At 29.8% G+C, this 20,571-nt stretch overlaps 3 protein-coding genes across 10 annotated transcripts; 2 read left to right on the top strand and 1 right to left on the bottom strand.

Annotated features, from left to right (window-relative positions):
• Positions 1 to 4,490: 4,490 nt before the first annotated feature.
• On the bottom strand, positions 4,491 to 9,157 carry LOC137823468 (pentatricopeptide repeat-containing protein At1g71210, mitochondrial). Of its 8 annotated transcripts, none has more exons than XM_068628621.1 (3): positions 6,228 to 9,157; positions 5,668 to 5,899; positions 4,491 to 5,251 (listed from the first exon to the last, which is right to left on the bottom strand). In XM_068628621.1, exon 1 carries the CDS (start codon positions 8,925 to 8,927, stop codon positions 6,300 to 6,302), a length of 2,628 nt encoding a protein of 875 aa, XP_068484722.1. In that variant the 5' UTR covers positions 8,928 to 9,157; the 3' UTR covers positions 4,491 to 5,251; positions 5,668 to 5,899; positions 6,228 to 6,299. The 8 variants fall into 8 exon arrangements, with proteins under 8 accessions (XP_068484722.1, XP_068484715.1, XP_068484719.1 ...); XM_068628614.1 differs by having other exon boundaries at positions 4,491 to 5,120; positions 6,228 to 9,155; XM_068628618.1 differs by having other exon boundaries at positions 4,491 to 4,738; positions 6,228 to 9,155.
• A 1,281-nt stretch (positions 9,158 to 10,438) lies between these two features.
• Positions 10,439 to 12,725, top strand: LOC137824165 (uncharacterized). The gene has a single exon (XM_068629644.1). The coding sequence runs from the start codon at positions 10,439 to 10,441 to the stop codon at positions 10,856 to 10,858; it is 420 nt and encodes a 139-aa protein (XP_068485745.1). The 3' UTR covers positions 10,859 to 12,725.
• LOC137824164 (urease accessory protein F) lies at positions 11,825 to 12,725 on the top strand. The gene has a single exon (XM_068629643.1). The coding sequence runs from the start codon at positions 11,825 to 11,827 to the stop codon at positions 12,542 to 12,544; it is 720 nt and encodes a 239-aa protein (XP_068485744.1). The 3' UTR covers positions 12,545 to 12,725.
• Positions 12,726 to 20,571: the final 7,846 nt, after the last annotated feature.

Below are 20,571 nucleotides of genomic sequence, written 5' to 3'. Positions count from 1 at the left end.
TAGAAACTATTTTATAAAATTATTTTAATAATAAAACCTATTTTAGAATCCAATAATTTTTTAGTATCTAATTTAGTCAAATAATAACTAATTATTTTATGTTTTAATAATTATTTTAATTTTTAAAATTAAATTTTATTTAATAATTCTTTTTAGTGTATACCATACCCAAAAACAACATAAAATCAAAAGATCACTTCCAAAATCATATAACTAACCTAACATTGAGATTGAGACTATTATCATAACAAAAGATACACCTACTCCATCCAACTTTAAACATTTAAGTCTTTCACTATTTATCAGGTGATGAACTGGTGTAACACCAATACCAGCAGAAAACTAAAAACTAAAATTAGTGTTCTTCTAATTTTTTCGAGGTGCCCTGCTAGATAAATTTAATATTAAAACTTCTCATGCTAAAGAAACTAATCGTTAATTGTATAACTATACACTAAATTTGAAAACAAGTTTTCTTAAATCTATTTTTTACCATATATTTTTATTATATGATAAAAAAATTTATTTTCCTTGTCATGTTATATGTGTATGTGACATTTTTCATTCTCATTTAAAAAACGTGTGATCTACTCATTTCTCCACTATTGAAACTACCTAAGTTCAAACTAGGTGTACCTTTATTTTCAATAGTGCAAGATTGCACTTTTTACTGAATTTTCAAGAAACAAAAATTCTTAGTGTACAATGTATTTTTGTAATTGTCCACATGCGACTCACTAATTAATGCAAGACAATGAAAATCCATGTTGTTGATTTAGTTACTTGAATAGACATTACTAAACAAATATGTAGGATACTTTAGTTTAATCACTAATATTAAGTTTAAAATTCTAAATATATTAATCGTGTTGTCTTGATCATACTTAACCAGTGAAGACTACATTTGCTTTATAAAAAATGGGGGTAGGATTCAAGTTTCTTAACCATGTAATTTTAGGGTTTTATTGAAATTTTTCCTTATGAAACTATTTTTGTTTGAAAAATATATATTCTTATCATCAATATCTTAGAAAGTAACCGCATGTTATATATTAAGAAGTGCATTTTAAACTCAATTTAATCTTATAAAACTAACTTATAGAGTAAAGTTTGTCGTCATTTATATCATATGAATTGTTCTTATGTCTAGTCGGTCAGATGGCCTGATAAATCAAACAAATTATCACTAAGCTAGGCTCTAAATATATCTTATACCATATTAGGAAATGAACTTTAAGTCTAACTCAATCTTATAAGACTGTCTTATAAGGTGAGGTTTACATCCACTTATATAATATGAATTAGTTGTTGGTCCAATGACACGATGAGCCAGACAAACTATCACTGGGATAGACTCTAAATGACTCTTATATCATATTAGGATATAGACTTTAAACCTAACTCAATCTTGTAAAATGATCTTGTAAAATGGACTTATAAGGTAGGTTTGTACCCACTTATATAATATGAAGTTTTTTTTTTTTTAGTTGATATGAGATCTTCAACATGTTTATTATTAAACAATTGACTTTTTTTAAATATAATTAAGGTTAAAATACATATTAAAAAAAGAATGCATAAAAGAAGTCTTACATTGAATTGAACATTGATAGATTATCCTATAATGCAAGCTAAGGCACATTTGCAAAGGTCTCCCACGTTTTTGAATAGTTATGAAAAGCACTATGATTTGTTGACACACATATCTACATAGTCACATTGTTGATCTCCACTTTGTTGGTAATGAGTGGTAATGACTACTATGAAGTGATGAAGGACTTTGATTTTACATATTCACCATTAATAGTAGAAGCTTTGCTGGACTTGGTTTTGTGGTCTTTACTCTTTCCTCTCATGAGTTATTCAAATTAAAATTTGTATTTGTGGCATATGTTCATCATAGCAAAAGAAGAAGAAGATGTATTACCCAAACAATTTTGGCCACTTATATTTTCCATCAATACTTGTTAATAGTTTGGCCAATAATGAGGTTAGAGAAAAATGAAGCAATAGAGAAAAAGAGGAAGATGAGATGGGTTGGTAATTTTCTTGTTTACATTAAGTGCCACACAATGAAAAATAGTCAACCATTATGGTTTTTTTCCTTCTCATCTTTTGTCTTAATTTTAATTTCATGTCAAACTGCATTTTGGAATTATATATCTATGTCGCACTATATTATATATTTTATACTATTAACAATTAAAACTAGTTACTTGTGATTTTAAAATAGTTACTAAAGAAAGTTATTAATTTTTTTTAAGGGTTAAATATATTTTTCCGTGAAATTGATTTTCGTTTTTAATTTGAAATTTATACTGATTATTTGCAATAATTTGAAATAAATTATTGTCCGATTAACGATTAACATAAAATTGATTTTTTTTTTCTAATTTAAACAGTCCATTAACGTAAAATTTATTTTTGTTTTTAATTTAAACTTTGTACTTTCTGATTATTTGTAATAATTTAAAATAAATTATTGTTAATTATAGGACAAATAAATTTTTAATATGGATTCAATTTAATAATTTATTTACTACAAATATTAGAAAGGTTGAAAAAACATATCTAACATTTAAAAAATAAATATAAATAGAATTTAATTTAATTTTGAAACGTAATTAAATTTACACTGATAAATTTCATATATTTTGTTTACCTTTTAAATTAAGAAAGAAAAGTCATTTTATTGTCACGGTTTATAGTACTCTTTACCGTGGTTAACTTTTTTATATGATTTTTTCTTATGAAAGCATTGAGTTATTTTATATTTTTCATTTTAAAAAAATAGTTTTTTTATTTATATTTTAGAGAACTAAATCCTTAATTTTATTTTTCCTATTTATTTTAAGATTTTAATATCAACATTTTAAAATAATCTACAATTTTAATCAAATCCTTAATTTTATATATGATTTTTTTTTTATTTTAATCCAATTGAACTCTATATCTACTATATGTATTTACGGTACCGTTGATAAATAATTTAAATAATTCAAATATAAATAAATATATTAAAAAATGTAAATTAGACTAAAAATTACACATTTTTTAGAAAGTGACTACTAAAATCCAGAAAAAAATTGAGACTATAATCTCAGATAAAAAAAATTAAATAAAAACTAGACCTATAAATTAGATATTTCTCCTTTTTCTTTCTCTCGGTTGCATAAAAAACACAAATAATATATAAATATACCAAAGTAAAATAAAAAATAAAAAATTATGTTTTCTATTTCCTTCTTCATCCATTCATCTAGAAATTATGAGGAATAAATATAAATCTAAATAAAAATAAATAAATTTATTGATGTACTTAGTTGGTACTTACTGATTATCTGTAATAACTGAGTACCGACCTTAATTGGTTTAATTTTTTAAATTTTCAAATGATTGAAATTCTTATAAAGTCCATTGGTTAACATAAACCTTATTTGTTTTTATTTCTGTTCCATGTGTCATGCATATAATAAGAAGTTTCACTATGACTGAGTGAAAAATTAATGGTTATGTTATCTCACATAGAAGGCTATTTTTCTTTTAAGAATATTATAGAGTTATATAAATTTTTAAATTTAATTTTGCTTATGATATTTTTATAACTAAATTGAAATTATTATTTTAATTCATGTATTTAAAATAAATAAATAAAGTATGCAGAATTTAAAATTATTATTAACCTCTTAGTGGTTAGTTTTTACTTATATATTTTAAATTTATAAATTCAAACTGAATGAATCTTGACATAACTTATTTACGATAATATATTTAAATTATTTATTTTTTATCATGATAAAAATATACATAACACAATTAAATTATAATAAAATAAACTAAGTTAGATACTAATATATGTAAATTATAATATTAAATAACTAAAACTGAGTCATTTTTTAAAATTTATGATTTTTTTATATGTTTTTAAAATTTTAAAAACCAGAATTTATAATTACTCAATATCAATATAACACTTAAATATGATTTTTAAATATATAACTTTTTATTCTACTCTTTCATAAATACGCTATTTTTTGTTTTTCTTTATAAATGTTACTTTTTTATTGTTTACGCATTTTGTAAAAAACAAATCATTTAAGTTCAGCTAATAACATTTTTTGTCTTTATAAATATATCACCTTTTTATTTTAATAAAAAGTGACATTATATACTAACATTAGAGTTTTCCATTTTGCACGATAGAATTAACAAAGAGAATTTGACAACAAAATTAAAAGAAAAAACAAGGATGAAACCAAACAAAAAACAAATAGAAATCAAGTCATATTATCAAGATAAAAGAGAATGTAAAATATAGAATAGTTTAATATATTTATTGCACATAAAAAAATAAAGTTAAAATCAAATTTCAGTAACTTTATCTTTGGTAAAGTCTTGAAACTGATTAGAAAAAAAAAATTAAAATATTTTAAGTGAAAAACTAAGTTATTGTTTGATCTCAATTTGATGGCAAAATTACACAATCACAGTTCAAACCAGTACATTTTGGTAGATTTGGATTAGTACATTTCCGTACCAATATACATTTCCAAGATTCTGTATTGATCTCATACAATTTTGAAATCTATCTCTCTGAAATTTAAAATTTAATCAATCTGTTTGGAGTATTCTCAGATTTTGTGGCATACGTCATGATCTGTGTTCTACAGTTTGAGAGTAGTTAACCTGTGATTCTGATTCTTGGGAGGGTCTTGTACAATTTCCTGTAATAAGATACCTAGTGGTACCTGTCAGCTTTCTTCATATTCACAAGATCCAAACATCTCAATTAATACCTCTAATCTATGATGCATAGACATTCCAAACCAGGAATTGTTGCCAAAAGGAAGTTATAAAAAATGCAACTCTTTAGACCCTTATGGTACAACTAGAATTTAAATTTGATGCGCTTTCCAGGTTAAGCCATGCTTCACTGCTAGTTTCATCCTCTCCACTCTGACACTTACTCGAAAAAAGATCGTTCTTTTACTTAATCACAGCTTGAGTTCTTCGGACCTCTCCTCACGTAATGGCCTAATGGCTTTCTTAACCACATCAGTTCTTTGATTGTCTTCTTCCTCTCTTTTTTGCATAGCCTTTTTCCTCTCCTTTGTTTCTTTCTACAAGACCAGTTTTCCATTTCAGCTTTCCACTAGATTCTGCCAGCTAAGACAAGAGCTTACACCGGGACGAAGTACCATTGCTATGCAAATCCAATCAATACCTCACCAATGACATACAATTTTTCAACCTAACTTGTGAATGGAGGGATCATTAATGGGGCTAGAAAACGTTTGACTAGAAGTCAAATAATGCATCGTGTGTATATCATGCTTCAAAAATAATAGAAACCCGAGCTATCCTAACTATTACTAGGTTGAAACTAGAAAGCATATAAATAATTAAAAAAAGTCTGGGATAAACAAATCTGGTATCTTAATTTTGAAGAATCTGACATAATATATAACAGAACATGAGACTATGGATGATGGCACGGAAGGTACAAAAAAGGTACAAAAAAACATAACGTCAAGTGCAAGTTTTGAACAAGGAGTCAAGCACAATGCGAGTTAAAAAATCAAAGCAAAAGGCACCAATTGATATTTTTTCAGAAGAAAATAATAGTACAAAAAAAATATTGGCAAAAGAAACCACAACAAATAATACCTTTTACAAGAAAGAATGCGTAGGAGATAGCTCACAGGGCAAATTGGTAGGTAGATGTATGTAGCAAATTCAATCTCTTCAAATCCCGATAGCTGTACTGTTTGTTGCAATGACTAATTCCCAAGGTCAATATGGTACCGGCATGAAACCCACAGGCCCTCATGGAAATCAGTAATTAGTGATAATAACCACAACTACTTTATTGAGACTCAGAATTAGCAAAATTTGTGTCCTGAATCAAGAATTATGATTTTATTTTTCAATGTGTGGTGATAAACTAGCGGTAAAAGAGGGTAAGAATCAACAGTCTAACTTCATCAATAAAGTATGGAGAATAAGATGATGTATTAAAGCTATGTAAAATATCATAGCCAATGTCAATCCAAGTGTGATAAATAATACAAGGTGGAAACATATTTTATTTTCCAATGCTTCCACAAGAAAAAAGGGGGAGGGGAATAAAAGATACAAGGATTGTTTAAGAATAACAATTTAACAGAAAAACTAAAACCAATGTAGCTCATTTTCCAATAAATGGTTAAAAATCATAATATCCTTACCAAAATTGGGTAAACCATGTTACATCTTCAACACATTGATTGGACACTGACCAATTGTCCTTAAATGAATATCTATTGCTTTCTATGATCAAATCCATAAAATCCTTTTCGGAGCATTTCTTCAAGCCATTGCTTAGCCTCATCTTTCCTCCCATGGTTTGAGAAACCACGTACCATGATATCATATGTCCAATCATCAGGTTTATAACCCTTTTGACATATCCGAGCAAACAACAAACGAGCTTTGTCCATATCACTCTTGGATAATTCTTTCAGCAACAGATTGTAGGTGAAAATATCAGGTGGAAAGCACTTCTCTATTAATTGTTCCAAGTCCGAAATATAATGGCTCACTCTGAGACAACCGGAAAATGCACCAATCACCAAGCTAAGTGCTGAATTACCAGAAAATCCCCCCTCTTCCACTCCTTTTAAATGAACACATGTATTGTAGAGTTGTGGTGAAATCAAAGAATGATAAAGAAGTACGTTGCCAATAAAAGAACTTACTGGGCGTCCCATTTTCTCATATGCGTTAACAATATGGATTGCTTCATGATATCTTCGCAATGAGCAAAGCTTCTGCACAAGAAGCTCAAAGCATTCAAGACCTGGATACAATCCAACTCTGAACATGGTGAAAAAGAATTCAAGTGACATGTCTATCCTATTGGACTTGCAAAGACCAGAAACCAAGGTAGTATATAACGCCTTGCGTGCCAAACCCTGGTTGCGGACAACATTAAAAAAATTCAGAGCATCAGCAATTCTCCCACTGAACAAATAACCTCGCAACACAAAAATACGAGAAAGCAAATTGGGCTCAACACCACTTCTTTGCATCAATTCAAATACTTCCCTGCCCAACTCAGGCTTCTGAGCATGTCCAGCTCCATCGATGAAAAAGTTATAAGTGAGACATGAATGTTCACAACGAGTGAGCATCTCAAGTAAATTGTAAAAGCGCCCTCTTGAATTATCCATTTCAAGTAAGCAGCAAATTACACTTCTACATAATGGATTGGTCAGCTTATTTCCCTTCATTTTCATTTCAACAAGAAGCCGAGCAGCAATATCTCCCCTACCCGACTTAACAAAACCCTTAATCATAGTAACATACGAAGCCCTGGCAGCAACAGTCTGAAGTTCCCCATGTACCAAATAGCCATCTTCCACTCTCCCAGCCTGGCACAGAGCAGATATGAACTGGTTATACACTGAGGCAGGAGGCACAATATTCCGCCCCACAGAAAGATGTATCAACTCTTTCATCTCATCAATCTTGCACTCCCTACACAATGCACTTGCAAGCGTGTAAAATGTCCGCCCATCAGGAAAATAACTCTGGTCAACCAAGCTTCTGACAACGTTATACGCCTCCACAACACCCCCATCCCAGCACAAAGTAAGTATCAAATACTTGCAAGCCAAGTGATTGAGAGACAAACCAAACTCAGACCGTGAATTGTACAACTCCCGCGCAACATCAGCCATCCCCACTTTGCAAAAAAAGCACAAAACAGCATTCATGGTAAAAACATCAGGGGGAACGCAACTCTCATTCATATCCACCAACAAATCATAAACCTGGCGTAGCCGATTCTGCCGCAAAAGCCTATAAATCAATATATTATACCTAACAGTGGACGGAGAATACCCTTCAGAACCCTTCTTCTGAGAGAAAAACTCCAATGCCTCATCCACCCTACCACCTTTAACAAGACCTTTTACCCAAGCCCCATAAGCATGATCCAATGGAACCAACCCCGAGCTCCCAAATTGCTGAACCAACTCAACCGCACGCTCAAACCTAAAACTCTCACACAAAGCATCAACCAAAAAACTCACTTCAGGCCCTTTTAACCCCTCCCCACGACACATCAAACCGTTGAGAAAACCCTCAGCCTCCTCCAATCTTCTCTCTTTGCACAAATGCTTAACAACAATGATATTGGTGGTGTGACTCTCGAAACCCCTGGCACGAATTTGCCTCAAAATGATGTCAAAAGCGTTGAAGTAGTTTTTCTCAACGAGGGAGTCTAAAAGGACGTGATAAGCGAAGGAGTCGAGGTCCAAGCCGATGAAGCGCATTCTGGCGTACGCGCGGAGCGCATTTTGGGGCTTCCCGGCGATCGCGTAGCCGACGACGAGGATGTCGTGGAAACGGACGTGGTGGAGGAAGATGCGGCGGCGGAAGTCCTCGAGGAACTCGAGGACGAGGGGTTTGTGGTCGGCGCGTACGAGGATATGGAAGATGGAGACGAAGGTGGCGCGCGTGTGGTGGAAGTTTGGTTGGCGGCCGGCCCAGTCGAAGAACTTGAGGCAAGGGAGGATGGCGCGGTGGGCGGCGGTGTAGCTGAGGACGCGGAGGACGAGGCACTCGGAGAGCGGTAGGGACAACGCGGAGAGCGCGGCCGATAAGTCGTCGTCGGTCCCGGAGGCGGTGAGGATTTGGTAGATGCGGTTGACGAAGGGGTCCAGCTGGAACTTCCGCGTCGCGAACCACGTCTTGAAGGAGGATGCAACGTCGTTTTGCGTTAGCAGAGAGGAGTTTGAGGTTGATGGCGTTGATGGAGAAGGTGATGATGCGAGAGAAGCGCATGCAGTATGGAAAGTGCAAGGATTGATAATGGAGGAGACGAAGGATTTGGATCTGAGACGGTGTTTGGTTACATGTTTGATTGGTAGCATCGTGGACATGGATCAATGGAGTTTGATTCTTCTTCTTCTTCTCTCAGGATTCCATTGCACTCCAAGTGTTTGTGTATATGTCTCTGTGACACTCCCCTAACACAAAAAACCTCCACTTCCTAGTTCTGGGTTTAGTGGGGGTTTCACCTTCTCTCAGTAAACAAAATTAACTCACCAAACTTTTAGAATTTCCTCACTCTTCTTTTCACTCACTCCACATTCCAATATTGGTTTCGAATTTGAACAGTCCCTAATATTGGCGGAACAAATTAGTCCTAAGGAGATTAAATCTGTTGACTTTAGCAAATATTATTAAGTAAAAAAAAATCATATGCAAGATGTTAATATTTTTGTTATTAATTAACCACCCATTATGAATTATTTTTATCTTATACAATATATTTTTTTACGGTTAAATATGCTTTTGATAAAAAAAAAATCAAGCCCATAAATTTTAAAACAATGAGACTAAGATTAAGTAGAAGCTCATAACACCTTTGATCTTATGTTGTTATTATCTTTTGAAATTATTAATTTATTATAATAATGAACTTATATTGTAATTTTAGTCTAATTTATTTCATATTTAAAGTAATACAATGAAAACTAATTTAATTTTTTCAAGTTATAATTATATTTGTTTTATAAATAAAGTGTTATTATTATCATGGATTCTTTTATGACTACTTAACTAAGAAATTTTGGTTGATAATGCTCATAAAGTATGCACAAGTACATAGCTTAATTTTTTAAATATGAAAGAATAAAGTTGTATTTATAGAAAAGAAAAAGATTGTTTAAATTTATTCATTTTTTTTCGTTCATATTATACATCCACTATGCTGTGTTGGCAGGAACATCTCAAATCGAAACCCATTTCCATTTCTCTCGTTTTTGGACTTCACCTGGTAAAATTCGCATACCCTACTTTTTCATTTCCAAATTTTTGTATTTTTTTTCTTCAATATGTTCGTATTCCTTTCTGGGTTTTGTAGCTCAGTCATGTTTATCCTCATCTGGGTTGTACCCATCAGAGGTTTCGTTCCCTTATCCCTTCTTCGCAATCTTTGATCAAATAACTGTTATCTTGAATTTTGCAAGGCATGAATTGAGGGATAGGAACAACTACGAATAAGTTTTTTGCCTTGTTAGCATAAAAGTTTAAATTTTGTAAATTTAAGCGGGCCTGGGTCTGTTAACATCGATTTTTCACCAATAGGTGGCATTTGTTTTCCCTGTAATTAGGATAATTTTCATTAGGGTTTCAGTGTTTGGTAATGGATGATGCTCCATTTTGGTGAGTTAATAAGAGTAATGGAAACATTCAGTATATTATATTGGAAGAGGCGGCATGCTTAAATGTCACAGTGCTCAGAGGCAATTGTCCTAATCTTGTTCATGAATTACTGATCAGGGATCACTGTGTTTGTTGGAAGTCCACAGTAAGTAGGTACCCTCGTTTGTTTCAGATTTCATTGGTGAAAGTGGAGTGAGTAGGCACTGGAATTTTGCTGGCATTGATGGGTTTTGGGACACTGAGTTTATCTACGGTTGTCCGATTTGAGGCCACGAATTTCAATGGTTTGCCCCCATCTCGGTCGTCCAAGCCGCTGCCTCATCTATCACTCACAAAGCCATGTTGGGTTGTGAGAACAGAGTCGAATGTTCAGAGGAAAAGGAGGAAGAAGCCGGATCCGCATTGTGTGGTATGTGAGGGGAGTGGAAGAGTTGATTGCCACCAGTGTTGTGGAAGGGGGAGGACAAACCAGACTCATTTGGAAATGCTCCCGAAAGGTGAATGGCCAGTATGGTGTAGGACTTGTGGTGGAAGCGGTCTTGGTTACTGCTCCCGCTGCCTTGGGACTGGAGAGTACAGGTATATCATGGGCTTCCAGGTCATGTATCAGGGCGATAATCAATCCCAAGAAAACAAGTCTTAGCCTTTTTTTTTGTCTCGGTTGATGGTATTAGAGAATGTCTAGGTGCAGCAGCTTTACTTGTAATTGCTGAATGACTAGTTTCAATCACAGTATGAAAAAACTTAATATATAGATTGTTCCAAGTCTCACATCCCAGTGCAATTTGATCTTGACTTGCAGGTTTGTCTGTTGTAACCTGAGTAGGTAATAATATCATTTAAAGTATTTTCTTCTTGCTTCTAAGTTTCAGGAGAGCTTTCAAGGATGTCTCTAACCTTAGTCCACATTTAATGCTACTGTTACTTCTCCTATCCTACTTTTTATTTGTGTACTATCGAGTAACTAAAAATGGATTTAATATGCATCTTCAAAATTTAGGATGTTCCTACCATTTAATTCAACCTACTAAGGTAACCAGTGTACTACTGTGTTTGGTGGAGATATTGACCTGCCAGGCAAGTTAAGAACTTGTCAATTTTCGCTATTTCTTCAAATTTTGTTGAGAGAAGTTTCTGTCCTCTATTAAATACGTTTCTTTGATTTTGGTTATTATAGAATTGAAGCTTCTTTCATCTTAACTTTGGCATGTTTTTATGGTTCCCCTGAGAGTTGTCTGGGTTTTGAAATAATAGAAGTATTTTTTTTGACAAAGTCACATCTTAATTTTTTTCTTTCACAAGGTTGTTGTCATACTAGATCTGCAGACTGCATCTTCAGTAGAAATATACTGATGCATATCATCTATCTTCTGTGAGCTTATTGCATTTGGTAGTGATAAGTTCATGAACCCTTTTGGAAATTCAATTTTGGTCAGATTGAATTTCCCAAAAGGTTTATCTCTTACGAATATGGTTTGTTTTCAAAATATCTAATAATGAAATATTTTTAGATTCTTTTACAAGATTGAATGCATAAACCTGGTTTATTGCTCTGGGCATTTGTAGTAATCAGACAATTGTGGTCAGCGCTGGAATCATATGATTAGCAATGCAAATAAATGAAGGACACAACAAATCTTGCTCTGCAGACTCATTTTCACAGTGGAGTCAATGGCAGTTGCTTGATTCTCTTCTACCTACTGGTGGATTTGCTCATTCGCTTGGCCTTGAAGCAGCCGTTCAGACCCACTTAGTTTCTGATTCCAATGATCTTAAGACATATGTTATCCATATATTGGAGAATACAGGAAGCTTACTGCTTCCTTTTGTGTACTCAGCTTCCATGTTGCCTAATTTGGAAAACTGGCATAAGCTTGACAAAATATTGGATGCTACCCTAACCAATGAAGTGGGTCGGAAGGCATCAATCTCGCAAGGATCCGCACTAATGAGGGTGGCTTCATCTGTGTTTTCTGAGGCACCCTCCCTCAAAACCATGAGAGATGCTTCTTTGGGTTTAGGTACCGTGTCTTTTCATCATGCTCCTGTCTTTGGACTTGTATGCGGAGCACTGGGATTTGATAGTGCTAGTTCTCAGAGAGCTTACATGTTCATCACAATTAGAGATGTGATATCTGCTGCCACCCGACTAAATTTGATAGGACCCCTTGGTGCAGCACTGTTGCAGCATCAGGTTGCTTCTATTGCGGAAGTAATATTAGAAAAATGGATGAATCGTGCGGCTGAAGAAGCATGCCAAACAATGCCTCTGCTAGATACTGTGCAGGGTTGCCATGGTTACTTGTTTTCAAGACTGTTTTCATCTTAGAAGACAAATTGTGAATATTGCATTTCATATTTTGATGAAGTATGTATGTATCAGTTATGTCATGTGCTTAAGGTTTCCTGTTTTTTCTAACTTCAGTGTTACCCTCGCCTCACTTTGCTGCGGATTATGTGATATCTCTTTATGAACTATTTGTCAGTTAATAGTTATCATGTATGCGTGACGCAAGGGTGCATTCTTTTTGCTTCATTACTTAGAGCATTCAGCAAGAAAACATGTGGCCATGTTACAATTATCTAATTAACAAATCCTGATCCTATATGAGAGATCTTATGTGACTTGAATAAACTATTTTACAAATAATTTTAGGAATATTGAGTTGAGTTTGGGAGATCTTATGTGACTTTAATAAACTATTTTGCAAATAAGTTTAGGAACCATCGAGTTGAGTTTGTGCACGAGAGATTCAAACCTATATTTTGGAGAAGTAAGTTTTTCACACCTTGGATGGTGAACTGTTGGAAAATTTGTCTTATGTTTCCATGACTCCTTCATCTGGATATTTTTCTTATGCTTCCATCACTTCTAACTTACTTTTATTTTTCTATTTAGCATTATTTTATTTTTATTTTTTTATCTAGCATCATTTTAAAAGTAAAAAAATAAAATAAAATTAATTTTAAATGTATTAAAAAAATATTTTTAATATTTAAAATAAAAAATGAGTTTTTACAAAATAAAAATAAAAATAAAAAAGTAATAGATTAAAAATGTTTAGTTTAATTTTTTTTAAGAATGAAGAAAAAAAAATTAAATCCTACAAGAACATCAAAATTGAACCTATAAACATAAATTAATATATATATTTATTATTATTGATGATGTAATCATGTTAATTTAAAGTAAAAAGTGCAGAATATAATTATAAAAAAAGTCAAAATCAATTAATATTAATTAGTAGTGAACACATAGATAATATTGAAGTGTCTACCCTAAATACAAAATCCTAAAAAAAAATTAATGCAAATGTTAGTTACACTTGATGCTTAAAAATGAGAAGAAAAAAATGTAAAAATAAATAAATATAAATAATAAAAACAACAACAATAAAAATAAAAACAGAAACATAAATAAATAAAAAATAACAGAAAAAATAATAATAACTAAACACAGAAAAGATATAAAATAAAAACAAAACAAAATAAGATAAAGATAAAAAATATAAAAAAAATAAAAACAAATCTAAACAAGATGATAAGAGATAAAAGGCAATAATAAAATTTTCATGTTTTGTTTTTTTTAAATAAAAGCTTTCATGTTAGGTATCACTATGTCACTTAAGATCTCAGCTAGGCTGACACCTCAAGTAACAACAATCATTTACCATTTTCATGTTTTGCTTATATGCTTTATATCTATAAAAATTTAAGTGTGAGTTTGAGTTTTAAATTAAGTAGAAATAAAAATATTCAACTACTTATTTGAAAAAGACTTACAATTTTATTAGTACCAAGTACCTCAAATGAATCTCACTTTTAAACAAACAAGTATTATGATGAATGAACACGAAAAAAATTGATTGTTTTCATTTAAAAAATTAAATGTTTTTTTATGAAAAAATTGATGATTAAAACAGGACACTATAATTTCTCCGCCTAATATATTTTCTAACTTCCTCACTTAATATACATTTTTTAAAACTTACATTTTTTTTAACATTGTATTATTTAAACTAAAACTGTGGATAAAAAAGAGTTAGATCCTCCTTTAAAGAACTTGAAGAATATAACAGATCTTAACAACCAATAATTTGAATATTCTCTTGCCAAAATTTTATAATAAATCTTTACAGTTTTTTAGTAAACTAACTAACCTAACCCACAAGTCCATTAGGTAGTTTTTATTTTAAAGATATATTAAACCACGAAACATAATGATATATCATTATTTATTTTAAAATATTAAAAAATTCAATTATTTAGTTTCATATTTTTCATTAAATTTTTTGAAAAAGATATAAAAGTTTTTATACATTATGTTACAACCATTTCAAAATATAACTAGTTTAAAGTTTAAAATTTAATTTTTTTCTCTATTATACTTAAACTTAATTATCATATTCACTTATTATTATATTATATTATTATAGATAACAGTTATATTACGAATCTTGAAGTGATATTACTCCTTTAAATACAACATCTACCAGTTCTCCACACAATAGAAGTTCTCCACACAGTTCTGAAAGAGTGAAAACGAATCTACAAAGATGATCTTCATTATTCTTATTATGATGGCAGCAACTTTGCCCTTCTTCCTCAGAGGTACGTAATTAATGGTTATATTTCTTTCTTGACTTCATTTATTCTTTCTTGATTTATAACTATGTCTGTTATATACATGTTCCTGTTGAAACTGTTCATAAGATATCTATGTGATTAGTATAAAGAATAAAGACTTAATATTATGTTAGTTCTTTTTGTTGTTGCATGTAAACATGAGTCTGATTCAAAGTTTCATCATGCACCGCCATGCAAATGTAGTTCTTGAAGGTTGCTATGATTTCTTTAAAAAGCTGTGAGTTCTGGAATGTACTGAACAGGTTTCTGTTACTGTCTAAGACTGTAGGATTTCAAACAGTATTCAAAAACCAGTGTGAGTGATGAACTACTTGATGAGAATACATTGCAGAACTAGTGTGCAGTGTGCATGCACACACAAGAGAGATGATTAAGAAGAAAAGTGTTTTTTCAAACCAAATCTCTTAAATTTTTCTTAAAATGCATTAGGGTTTATCTTGGTTAATTTTTTTTAATCTAAAAGTTGATATTGATTAGACTATAGTTTCATATATATGTTTATGATGTAAACAAATTACTACTGAATTATTACTATAAATTAACTGCTAAACACTTAAATAAGTTACTGTTTTATTATAATATGATATTTTGTTTTTAAAAGTGGTTGTAGACTGATTAATTTTATAAGCAAACTTTATTCTATTGCGCACTATATATATTAGTATATATGTATGTTTGAGTTTAATTTGTATTTTTTTTTCCACTCACAATCCATTGTGATACATTTTTATTATGAAAATAGTCTCTCACTAGTTGTCAATGGTACCTAATTGTTGAAATATATATATATATATATATATATTTATTTTTTTTGTTTTTTTTTTTGTTTTTTTTTGTTTTTTCATTTATTTATTTTATTTCTAAAGAATATTAATTATTATTATAATAAAATTGAAATAATATGAAGAATTACGAGTTCAATAATAGCTCAAAATATTAATTGTAATATTATTGAAATAGTTTTTTTTATAATATTTTGACTTTATTATGATAGTTATTATAAATATGAATATTATAAGATAAAAAAGTAAAAGGTTTTCTAATATCCTAACACATTAGGTCAAGTATTAGCCGAATAATAGTGATTTGAGGAAGAATTGATACGTTGAGAACTCTCATCATATTATAATTGAAAAGAAAAATATTTTTTTAAATGAATTAATTTTAAAATTACATCAGTCAAATTATAATTATAAAATAATGTTTTCCAATTTGTAATTTTCAAAATAACATTTTCTAAATATTTATATGAAAAAAAAGTTTATTTCACACTAGTTTTTTTTCTTTCATTTACCATTTTACAACCCTTTTAATAATAAAATATTCTATTTTCTTAATAAAAATTAATATAAGCAAAATTTTATAATAATAATACCATGTATCAAATAATAATAGCATGTACCATATCATTGTTAATTTATATCTTACAATTTATTACTGACTAAGTTTTATATCTCTACTTTATAGTTACTCTGTCGTTATCAGGTGAGGATAGAAGTAGTGATGAAAATAATCTAAAGAAGGGGCCATGGACAGCAGCAGAAGATGATATATTGGCAGCATATGTGAGGAGACATGGATCAGGAAATTGGAACGTAGTGCATAAAAACACTGGACTAGCTCGTTGTGGGAAAAGTTGTCGTTTAAGGTGGACAAATCATCTAAGACCAGATTTGAAAAGGGGTGCATTCACCGATGAAGAACAACGCAAAGTCGTTGAGTTACATGCTTTGATGGGAAATAAATGGGCTAAAATGGCACAGGAGGTCTCAATTTCTTCTTCTTTTACTTCTCACATTTTCTATCAAAACAACTATATACACTTATTTTCAACAGTACTTACCCTTTCATGTGTTGGTTTAGTTGCCTGGACGAACCGACAATGAAATAAAGAACTTTTGGAACACTAGACTCAAGAAAAGGAAGCGAATTGGCTTAGGAATCTACCCAGATAACATAAAACCTGTGTTTAATGCTCACTGTGTCAATGACTCGGAAGTAGGCGCATCATCTTGTGTACCACAAGAGGTCTTCAACAATTTCAACACTCCAAATCAACCACTCTCTGTACCACCAATTTCTGAGGTACCTGCAGACATGCAACTGCCTGAGGTACCCGAAGAGATGATGCAACTCGAGGTACCCGAAGAGATGATGCAACTCGAGGTACCTCAAGAGATGATTCAATTGTCTAGGGTACCTGAGGAGATGATGCAAATGTCCGAGGTACCTGAGGAGATTCTACTTCAAGAGTAGTAAGTTGTAATATTTTTTTACTAGAATTGCAATCTCTTTGTTACCTTCTTGCATTAGACTCACTCCTTCATCTCAAAATAACATAGTTTTAATAATTGATCAATAAATGCAGTGATGAGTTCTTGGAGGATTTCGTGAATGGTGGTAACTATGAATATTCAGGTGACCCTTCTTCGATATCAGAGCTGCCTCCATTGCCATCATCACTTGATGCTTTACAATTTGATGAGCCAATGGTAGTAGTGAGGCAGGTTCCTGAGGCTGTGACTAACCAACACTATATACCACAATCTCCACGCAGCAATGGATATTTGGAGTCCATATTTTATCCACCAAAGGTTTCTCAAGAACCAGAGAATTACTCCAACATGCAAGGGGACTTAAATGCGGGAAATAGAGAAAATCCTTCTGAGCAAATAAAGCATGAAAATGAAGATATTTCAAGTGACTTTATTTGGGTAGAGGAAAATGGTAGTGATGCAATGAAGGATACTTTATACAGCATTATCCATCCTTTTTTCCAAAGTTAAAAATTAGACTTCTTTTACAAATTTTATTTTATATACTTTATATATATGTTATTCTTCTTTTACTTATATATCATGGCCTTCTACGTCATGTATCAGGGCGATAATCAATCCCAAGAAAACAAGTCTTAGCCCTTTTTACTTGTAATTGCTGAATGACAGGTTTCAATCACAGGATGAACTACTTATTAGAAAAAGACTTACAATTTTATTAGTATCAAATACCTCAAATGAATCTCACTTTCAAACAAACAACTGTTATATATGATGAACGAATGAACATGAAAAAATTGATTGTTTTCACTTAAAAAAATTAATATTTTTTTTATGAAAAATTTGATGATTAAAACAGGACACTAATTTCTCCATCTAATATATTTTCTAACTTCCTCACTTAATATACATTTTTTTTTAAATATATTTTAAACATATTTTTATTTTAATCATTGTATTATTCAAACTAAAAAATTGTGTATACACAACGAGTTAGATCCCTCCTTTAAAGAATTTGAATAATATAACAGATCTTAACCACCAATAATTTGAATATTCTCTCGAGAAAATTTTATCAATAAATCAATCTTTATAGTTTTTTTTAGTAAACTAACTAACCCAAAACTCCACATATTTAGTTAGTTTTTATTTTAAATATATATTAAATCACGAAACATAATAATATATCATTATTTATTTTAAAATATTAAAAAAAAAAATTAGTTTTATATTTTTCATTAAATTTTTTGAAAAAGATATAGAAGTTTCTTGCTACACCATTTCAAATCTCCTTAAACTAGATATTTTTCTTATGTTCCATGACTTTTAACTTCTTTTTTTATTGATTTAAATGTAGCTATACGACTCAATCTTTCGTATAGTATTACTTATACTTTTATTTTTTTATCTATCACTTTTTTTACCTTTTTATTTTTATTTTTCTATCTAACACCATTTTAAAAGTAAAAAAAAATAAAAATAAATAAATTTAATTTTGAATGCATTAAAAAAATATTTTTAATGTTTAAAATAGTTATTAATGAAAAAAGAAATGATTTTTTCAAAATAAAAATGTTTAGTTTAATTTTGTTTTAAGAATGAAGAAAATAAAAAATTAAACCCTATAACAACATAAAAGTTGAATCTATAAACATAAATTAGTATTTATTTTTATTACTATATTGATGATGTAATCATGTTAATTTCAAGTGAAACATATAGGATATAATTATAAAAAAACAAAGTCAATTAGTATTAATTAGTAGTAGACACACAGATAATATTAATAATTTTAATTTTGAATGCATTAAAAAAATATTTTTAATGTTTAAAATAGTTATTAATGAAAAAAGAAATGATTTTTTACAAAATAAAAAAATAATAATAAATTAAAAATGTTTAGTTTGATTTTGTTTTAAGAATGAAGAAAATAAAAAATTAAACCCTCCAACAACATAAAAGTTGAATCTATAAACATAAATTAGTATTTATTTTTATTATTATTGATGATGTATCATGTTAATTTCAAGTAAAACATATAGAATATAATTATAAAAAAACAAAGTCAATTAGTATTAATTAGTAGTGGACACACAAATAATATTGAAGTATCTACCCTGAACTAATGCAAATGTTACACTTAATGCTTAAAAATAAGAAAATAAATGTAAAATAAATAAATATAGAAAATAAAAACAACAGCAATAAAAATAAAAATAAAAACAGAAAAGATATAAGATAAAAACCAAACAAAATAAAATAAAGATAAAAAATTAAAAAAAAAAAAAAAACCAATTTAAACAAGATAAAAATAAAAGATAAAGATAAGATAAGAGATAATATATATTACAAATTTAGAAGTGATATTACTCCTTTAAATACAACATCTACGAGTTCTCCACACAATAGAAGTTCTCCACATAATAGATTGAAAGAGTGAAAACGAATCTATAAAGACGATCTTCATTATTGCAATTATAATGGCAGCGACATTGCCCTTCTTCCTCAGAGGTACGTAATTAATGGTTAGGTTTTCTTCCTTAACTTCATTTATTCTTTCTTCATTTATAGGAACTAAGTCAGTTTATATACAAATTCCTATTGAAACTGATCATAAAATAAGATTTATGTGATTACTATTAAGAATAATAAAGACTTAATATTATGCTAGTTCTTTCTGTTCTTACGTGTAAACATAAAAGTCACATCATGCACCACCATGCAAATGCAGTTCTTGAAGGTTGCTATGATATCTTTAAAAAGCTGTGAGTTCTGGAATGTAAATGTTGATATTGATTAGACTATAGTTTCATATATCTTGAAAATAAAATATAATGTTGTATTTGGAGATACAAATTACTACTGCATTGTTACTATAAATGAATCAGTTGTTAAACACTTAAATAATCTATTATTTTATTATAATATAATATTTTATTTTAAAAAGTTATTGTAGACTGATTATATTTATGAACAAACTTTATTCTATTACATATTATATATATTACTATATATGTATGTTTGAGTTCCTTATATTATTTTTGGTATCGAACTTCAAAACTATTTTACAATGTTTTAATTTGTATTGCTTTTTTTCACTCACAATCCATTGTGATACACTTTTATCATGGAAATAATCTCTCACTAGTTGCCAATGGTACCTAATTGTTGAAATATATTTTTTCTTTGTTTTTTTGTTCTTTTTTAATTTATTTATTACTAATACTATTAATTATTATTATAATAATAAAAGTGGAATAATATGAAGAATTACGAATTCAATAATAGCTCAAAAATTAATTATAATATTATTAAAATAGTTTTTTTATAGCATTCTCATTTTATTATAATAGTATTATTATAGATGTGAATATTATAAAATAAAAAAGTAAAAGCCTTTTCTAATATCCTAACACAGGTCAAGGATTAGCCT

The sequence above is a fragment of the Phaseolus vulgaris genome, chromosome 8 (assembly GCF_000499845.2).
Source record: "Phaseolus vulgaris cultivar G19833 chromosome 8, P. vulgaris v2.0, whole genome shotgun sequence".
In the NCBI taxonomy this organism is placed as follows: Eukaryota; Viridiplantae; Streptophyta; class Magnoliopsida; order Fabales; family Fabaceae; genus Phaseolus; species Phaseolus vulgaris.
The sequence above is the reverse complement of the archived record's forward strand: the minus strand, read 5'-3'. Positions and strand labels throughout refer to the sequence as shown.

Coding starts and splice junctions, on each gene's coding strand:
- LOC137823468 (XM_068628620.1), bottom strand. CDS start 8,927: ATGTCCACGATGCTACCAATCAAACATGTAACCAAACACCGTCTCAGA.
- LOC137824165 (XM_068629644.1), top strand. CDS start 10,439: ATGGGTTTTGGGACACTGAGTTTATCTACGGTTGTCCGATTTGAGGCC.
- LOC137824164 (XM_068629643.1), top strand. CDS start 11,825: ATGCAAATAAATGAAGGACACAACAAATCTTGCTCTGCAGACTCATTT.